The following is an 8,216-nucleotide window of genomic DNA, read 5'->3' as shown; positions in this document are numbered from 1 at the left end:
CATTTCTTATCAAATGACCATTACATCTTTCATCCTTACTTCATTACTATTAAATCTTACACAAGATATTCCAATTAATTCCATGAACTTTTCAATTTTTATTTCGAAATTGACAGCAAAGTTTCAAAAACTTATATTTTAGTCATTATCCCACTTTTTGGATGTTATAAACTTGCTTCTTCTTCATCCTCTCAACGTGAGCTTTATAGCCACCGAATCAGGAGACTAAAAAAAGAGAAAAAAATATTGAAGAGAGAAACTTACCGAAATGGCAACTCCAACAATCAATTCGTAGATCCGAGCAATCAACTGAAAGAGAAGACTGAGGAGAGTAACATACTCCGAAATCGAGTTGATTAACATTCAGATGAAAAGATCGGATGTGATGAAGCTAAAATATCTCGGTCTAGATTCACTGGCGTAAAGGCATTTTCAGGCAAAACTGAGGCCAAATTAGAGATCTAAGAGTCGAAGAGAGCCTGTTGGTGTAGTCTAGAATCCAACGACCATTGGAGACGATGGCTGACGTCAAAAGCTCTCGTCGGGTTTTGGGAAAACAGAGACTGCAGAGATGGAAAGAGTTAAAAAAAGAATGAATGAAATAGAAAAAAAGGAAGAAAAGGGGTATTTATACCTCAATCAAAGCAGTGTCGTTTTGGTACCCCTTAACCCACATGTTTTAGACTTCCAGGGATAAATCCTTTCCGTAATCCCTTAAAGTTTTTCAGAAAGTTCATTTTAGTCCATAGTGCGTGAAATCTAGTTTAATTCTTTATAGTTTGGCATCTAGATTTCACTTTAATGCAATTTAGTCACTTTTCGATACTTTGTTGACCTTCTGATTTGAATCTTTTATTCTTTATGTGTTTAATATCGTTTTTAGTCCATGTATTCTTTGATTTTCGCATATTGATATTAAACTTACCATTATTTTATTATTTAGTCATTATTTTGGTGCTTTGGTTTATTTTCACGCTTGATCCTAGTTATTTCTGTCAAGATGTGGTCTAATCCTTTTTAAATAATTAATATATTTTGTTTAGCACCTATGTTTTTGTTGGTCATTCATTTTAGTTCTTATTTATATATATTTACACATATGTATAAATTTTTTAGTGATGTTTTCATTATGTTTTATTAGATATTAAAATTAAATATATGGTAATATTCTATGTATATGTTTTATAAAGCGTGACCATTTTTCTTCAAGGTATTATGCATATTGTTTTCATTTGTTTATAAATTTGGTTACTTAGCATCATGTAATTGTGTAATTTGGTGAATATAGATTTAGGGTTAATTTGAGTTAATTTGTATCCCATGTGCATTACTCGACTCTATTAAAATAATTGACTAAGGGTAATACCCTTTTATTTTATAATTATTGTGAAATGGCTGTCTTAAGGTATAAGAATATCATTTTGATGATTTTAAAATAAAAGGGCATCCTATCAAGCAAAACTCTAAAATGTGATTTTACTTAAATATTTTGGGAACAAGAGAAAAAGATCATGTTCTCTTAATTAAATTCATTGATAAAAGATTGTTAGCTGGATCTAAGGTATGATCTCGATGTCTTTAAATAATTGAACATCCTTAGTCTTATTAAAGGTTGATAAAATAATTAATTAGTTGTATTTATTTCATTGTATACATTAGAAATAGATGTTAACGGCATGTGTTTAAAATGGGTCCTAAATTAAATAAAATTCGAATTTATAAGTTTTATTGCAATGACAACTAATTAATTAACTAGGTACCGATTTATGGCACTGTGGGGTGCTAATACTTCCCCACACGTAACCGACTCCCAAACTCAAAATTTTGGTAACGCATATATTCAAATTGTTGTTTTAATTAATTTTAATATTTTATTAAAATGACAAATATGTTTTTGGGTGTCCAATCCAATCAAATATTATTGAAGACTCTGCAAACTAATTTTATTGTTTTTAAACTCGTGTCCCAAATTATTCAAGGCAAACGTTTTTACAAAATCCCGATTTTTTAATCGACACAATATTTTAAAAAGGAACGCCTTGACAACAAGTAGTATCTCAACTGAAAAAAAAATATATTTTTTTCAAAAATATAATTTATATACACAAATTAAATGATTTTAGTTGTTAAAAGATTATTGTTATCTCTTGAGACAAACATCAATGTCTACAAAAGAGTTGTTTGAGTATTTACTGTCAATTTATTGAATTTTAAACATGTACTATTTTATAATCACATTAGTTTAATAAAATTTAATAAAAAAACACAAAAGACAAATTTTTAAAGAAATATTAGTTATCTTAAATTAACTTTTATGATTATTTACTATTCTATTATCATTTTTCTATCATGGATTAATTGAATATTGATCTTTAAAGATCTAGTATTATTATAAGAATTTTTTATTTTTATATTTATGTATTAAATAAAATAATTAAAAATATTGAATATAAAATAAAGAGTTAATTGTATCATATATCATCAAATTATAACTTTTATTTTAAATTGGTCCTTAAACTTTTGAATATTTTAATTTCATCCCTAAACTATGATTCTCATTCTAAATTAGTCCTTAAAATTTTGAACATTCTAATCTCATCCCTAAACTATGACCCTCTTTCTAAATTGGTACCCACACTTTTGAATATTCCAATTTCATCCCAAATTCATCTAAATATGTAAGTAGTTTGAATCATAGTTTAACTAAAATTTTCCCCAAACATATAACGCTATAACTTGGCCTAATGATTTTGTTAACAAAGAATGTGGTTATTACATATGTATAGTTTGGGATGAAATTGGAATATTAAAAAATTTGGGAACCAATTTAGAATGAAGGTCATAGTTTGGTGATGAAATCAAAATGTTCAAAAGTTTGAGGATTAATTTAGAATGATAGTCATAGTTTCGGGATAAAATTGGAATATTTAAAAATTTAGGTACTAATTTAAAATGAGAATTATACTTTGAGGATATGTGATGCAATTAACTCTAAAATTATAAATAAATTTTTACACACATATATTAATCATAATAATTTTTAATGTAACTTTTTATAAAAAAAACTTTTAAATAAAATATAAACTAATATAAAATAATGATTATAAATTAAAATATTGAAAATAATAAAAATTTAGATATAGTGGCGAAGAGTTGTATAGGATGTTTTGTTTTATATTTTTGTGGGGTAAGTAATGGTATTAGCGTGAGCGATGTTTCGAACAAAAAAAGAAAAAAAATATCGAAAATAAAAGAGAATACATGAGATAATATAATACTGCTGCAAGCAAGAGAAACAAAAACCAAAGCTCGAAGCTCAAATCCCGATAAAATTAATTTAAAAATAAAAAACTATATAGCAAACGCTATCATCCTCATTTCTTTAACCATGAATCCTTTCTATTTGTTTCGAAAAGGTATAAGTATCTCCTTCGATATATGGATTTTCGGTTTTATTTCTTCGTCTTGTTTATTTCAGTTCTTTTTGTGTGTGTGTGATTGATTAAATTCAGATCTCTGATAATTATTGAGTTGGATGATGCAAGATTATAGCCTTGATTTGTGCTCTAATTTCGTTTCAATTGTTTGTTCAGCTAGAGCTTTGATTTTCTGTTTATTTTTTTCTTTTTGGAAATTTAAGTTTATTTTTTTATTATTATAAAGGTTCTACTGTATATAAGTTTGCTGTTTAATTATTAGCTCTAGGATTTGTGCTTTCCTTTTCAGCTTGAAGTATATTTTAAAAAGTGAATTCTAGGGTTTTGAGTTGTATTTTGGCGTAATTTTGGTCTATCTAATGCGTTTGATTTAATGAATAATTTCTTGTTTAACTCATAATGTTGAATTAAGCATATTTTGGTTTTGTTTAAACAATTAACAAATGTTTAACTGTCGTTGTTAATTTGTCATTAGTATTGTCTATAATATTTTATTTTTCTTTTAAAGCAATGATTTTACATGCATGAGAGTCAAATATGCTTATTAATATTTCTATAATCTTCATCATCGCTGTGGTTATCATTGGTCATCATCGATATATTCATGGAAATGGTTATTGTAAAAGTTTCTATAAAGAATGTTGTTGAGATTTGGTGCTTTTTGGGTATCAATCTCATTCTAAATTTGCTTATTGATATGTATTCTGGTAAGGATTGGTATCATGCATGTGTTTGTCTTCAGATTAGGATTCTTTTGTAAGTTCGATTTATTGAATATGTTACTATGGATGGTTTTGCAGGATTTGGTTAGTGTTAGTGGAACTCTCTGCATTAGTTTCTTTTTTCCGTGTAGAATCTGTTTTTTGCTCTTTTTTCCTTTTAAGTAAAGAATGAGCTTATCTAAGAAAGGGATCCCACAAATGAATACCCCTAGCAAGGTAACAACTTTGAATCCTAATGCAGCAGAGTTCGTTCCCTTTTCTCTTAGGTCACCATCCTCAGGAAGCTCTAGTGCAGTTGATGCAACAAGGTTTGCTATTTCTAGAACTATAGGAAAAGCAGTGCTTGATCGGTCTGAGTCTTCTATTTCAAATAATTCTGATGATGAGGCTCATCAGTTCTGGTGTCGCCAGCTCCCTGATGACATTACTCCAGACTTTAAGGTTATTAATGAGGATGATTGTCAAGAATCTGGATCTGGGAGCCTTTCTTTAGCAGGTTTATCCTTGCATGGTGGTAGTGAAGCATCAGGATTTCCTGCTTCTGCTGCTGGTGGATATATATTTGGTAATCAGCAACTACTGCATCATAACGTTAATGGTAATGGCATTGCTGAAAAATTGAGACATCCTTCTTCATTCCTTGGATGGAATCCTACCTCAGCTAGTTTTTTGCATTTGCCTGCCAAAACTTGGGACAAGCAACTTGTTACTGCTGATCAGCTACTCTGCAATGGGAGGGAAGGGCAACCATATAAAGGAAATTCTAGACATAGGTTCGCTAATGATTCGTTGGGTGAGCACAAAATTATGGATGGTCCTGAAATGAATCCTGTAGAATTTTTGGCTTCTCAATTTCCTGAACTTGCTACCGAAATCCTTGCTGAAGTTTATTTTGCCAATGGTTGTAACTTAAATCTGACTATTGAGATGCTGACTCAACTTGAGGTGAGTGGTGCTTAATTTCTTTCAGTTGGTTTCTAGTGCTAGCTTTTATCCTTTGTTTGAAGATGTAGGGATGCATCAGTTTACATTTGTTCCATTTTTCAATTCTGGTTATCAATGCTGGAGAGTTGCAGCCCTCTAAGGAATGTTTTATGGTCCGGATCAGGATAATTTCCGTTTTGCTTCTCCTTTATTTATACATGGGAAATGTTTTTCCCCATTTTCTTATGTTCTATTGTTGGGATGTTGGGAATGGTAATGGTATGGATGCTAACTGTGGTTTGACATGGAAAAAGTTGGCTCCCAATAAAGTTTTAAGGTGACTCAATTCAACTACAGCATGTAGCCTCTAGTTTATAGTAATATGTGGCCTGGTTTGGAGGGGTAGTTTTTCTTTATGGGTTCTTCTTGCCTTCATCTTTGAAGTCTCATCTTTATATATTGCTGTTGCATGCTGTGGCTCACTAGTTTCCAGCATACTTTGCAAGTTTTTGGAGTTTTCACTGTGTATTTTCTCCATTTTAAGATCTTTTAGCATTTCATGGGTCATTTTAATTTTTATTGCAGCTTCAAGTTGATGGTGGTTTCAACCTTAACCTGAATTCAAAAACCTTGTCACCTCCCAATCTGAGTACACTAGGCTGCCCTGCGGTTACTGTGTTAGATGATCAGAGTGGTCCTACAAAATATGGAGGAGATTATCTTCATCATAGTGCCACTCCTCATCAATCAACTGAAAAGAACAAGATTCTTATGTTCAAATCCAGTTCTTCCCTTCCACCTACAGGTGCCTTGGATTTTACTTCAGGTATCAGGAAAATGACATCTCAAGATTCTGGAGTATGGAAGTTTGATGGAAATGGTTCTCCTGATTCAATTGTTGGGTCAAGTAGAAATTCTCACGGGTTGGCTAATACGTACAGTGCTGCACCTGGAAGAGGGGTTTATGCTAATAGGTTGCATACACATGAGTCAGCTCATTCAGCTCCTGTTTTTCCTGAGACTAGAGATTCAATGGGTAACATTTGGCACTACCAATCATGTTTTATACAGATTTTAATAGGAGCTATCTATGGTTTTGTCCATATCTATTTGTTTTAATATTATTGTGGTGGCAGCAAATTTATACTCTGAACTGTGGGAAGAATCTCAAGACAATGCAGGTTCTCGTAATGCATATTTTGACCAGGTATCTCCTTGGAAATTTATTGCAGATAGTTAAACTGATGATATGTTGAACCATGTTTCTGCTTAATTTCTCACCCATAACATTTTTTCATTTATTTGTGCACCTTTTGGAACCCTGGGAATGATTCTGTAACTTTACAATTGTCAACCAAGTTATATCAAGAATCAATTAGCTTAGCTAGTATACAACCGAATAGAAATAAGTAATAGAATACGACTCCAATAGTCTTTTAAGGTAAACATGTTATTTCATTTTGAGTAATTCAGCTGTTGAGCTTTCCAATCCCAAGTCTAGCGAGCATGGGAAAAGGTGTCGGTCACAATTTTCCATTTAATTATCCTGAATAGCCCTTGGCCCTTGCTTTCATAAGTTGATGATACTGTTCAAAGCACAGAGTGCATCTAGTCATCTACCATAAGACAGCTCAAAATCTCTAACGTTTTACTGCAATGTCTAATACTGAATGTGAACTTTGCTCTAAATATTCATCATTTATTTCTTTTTTCTCTCTTTCCCCACTGAACTTAGTCTGCTCAACCTATCTGTATTTTTAAGTGATACTACATTTTTAAATATATTTACAATAGGCGCGCCAAGGATTTCTTATTGGCAATAAGGCTCTTGCAAAGGAACTTAGCATGAAAGGACCACTGCAGAGTATGCATATGAAGGCAGCTCATGGAAATGCTGAAGAATCCATCTATAGCCAGAGGTTTGTCGTTTCTTTCTTCTCGCACTTGGTTCCTTGTTATGGTGGTTAACAGACGTAAACATGATCTTTTGTTGCTGTTATTATTATTGCTTTTGAGATCTGTTTATCAGTGGTTGCTGACACTGAGGCTACATGTAATTGTTTCGTAACCATCACTTCCTTCTTTGCACACTACCCTTTCTTCTTTCTCTATCTGTTCATCTTTCTAACCCACAGCTCTGATGAATCAATATACCTGAGTTTATTGGTTATGAATCTTGGTAACTGTTTATTCTTAGTCCCATAATCTAAATTCTGTCATTATTTTGGTCGTACTAGCTTGTTCTGTTCGACTGTTATGAACTATAATAATACAGGAACCAAGTTCATCCCGAGATTCTTGGAGGTCCGCAACGGATGATAGACCTGCATGGATTGCATGTTACTGAAGCCATTCATATGCTCAAGTATGAGCTATCAGTGCTGAGGAGCACAGCAAGGGCAGCAGATCAGCGCCTGCAGGTTTATATAAGTGTTGGAAGTGGCCACCAGGCAAGAGGTTCTCGTATTCCAGCTAGACTTCCAGTTGCTGTACAACATTATCTCCTTGAAGAAGAGTGCCTTGGCTATACTGAACCACAGCCAGGGCTACTTCGAGTTGTGATATATTGAAGCCATGAACTTGACAGCATGAGTTCCCGGAGTTTTTTATACAAGAAGAAAAAGAAGAAGGAATCAAGTGTAGCCAATTTTGTATCCATACATGGGAGGAAAGGAAATGGAAGTATTTAAAGTTGGGAAAAAGAAATCGAAAATGGGAAAGGAGAAGAATATGATTAATGTTTAGAAGCTTAGATGAGAGTAGCAATTGCATTTTGGTAGAGCATCGGGGGGAAGGATGAGGCTGAATCTAGCTGGCAAGTTGATTCTTCTCCGTTTTGTTGAGTTTGTATCTTAAATTTGTACTTTGTTAAACTTCTTCTTCAATTACGTGATGATTGTACAATTCCTGAAAACTATACTTTTGTGCCAATATTTGACTATTTCTAGGATTGATGCCAAAAACTTTTCATATGTGTGTGTGTTTTACTGTTTATTCATTATTCTTTTCAACAGTGTACGATAGACCATTTTATATTATTTAGAAATTTTAACAATCATGTTGTAAACTTTGAAATGTCACCTACTAAAAAGATTACTTAGGGTCCATTAAAAGCAGTTTCAGAAAATTAATT

The 8,216-nt window shown here is 32.2% G+C and overlaps 1 protein-coding gene across 1 annotated transcript; it reads left to right on the top strand.

Annotated features, from left to right (window-relative positions):
* The first annotated feature begins 3,256 nt into the window (after positions 1 to 3,256).
* LOC120169306 (polyadenylate-binding protein-interacting protein 7-like) lies at positions 3,257 to 7,788 on the top strand. Its single transcript, XM_039177486.1, has 6 exons — positions 3,257 to 3,416; positions 4,238 to 5,104; positions 5,669 to 6,119; positions 6,220 to 6,290; positions 6,878 to 7,002; positions 7,359 to 7,788. Exons 2-6 carry the CDS (start codon positions 4,328 to 4,330, stop codon positions 7,651 to 7,653), a joined length of 1,719 nt encoding a protein of 572 aa, XP_039033417.1. The 5' UTR covers positions 3,257 to 3,416; positions 4,238 to 4,327; the 3' UTR covers positions 7,654 to 7,788.
* The last annotated feature ends 428 nt before the right edge of the window (positions 7,789 to 8,216 follow it).

Source organism: Hibiscus syriacus, unplaced genomic scaffold, assembly GCF_006381635.1.
Source record: "Hibiscus syriacus cultivar Baekdansim isolate YM2019G1 unplaced genomic scaffold, ASM638163v2 tig00111758_pilon, whole genome shotgun sequence".
NCBI classification, from domain to species: Eukaryota; Viridiplantae; Streptophyta; class Magnoliopsida; order Malvales; family Malvaceae; genus Hibiscus; species Hibiscus syriacus.
This window is presented reverse-complemented; position numbering and strand designations above follow the sequence as displayed.

Bases quoted from the DNA above. Each gene is read 5' to 3' on its own strand.
- LOC120169306 (XM_039177486.1), top strand. From the start codon at position 4,328: ATGAGCTTATCTAAGAAAGGGATCCCACAAATGAATACCCCTAGCAAG. The intron at 5,105-5,668 runs GTGAGTGGTGCT...TTTTTATTGCAG, and splicing joins AGATGCTGACTCAACTTGAG to CTTCAAGTTGATGGTGGTTT. The intron at 6,120-6,219 runs GTAACATTTGGC...TTGTGGTGGCAG, and splicing joins TGAGACTAGAGATTCAATGG to CAAATTTATACTCTGAACTG.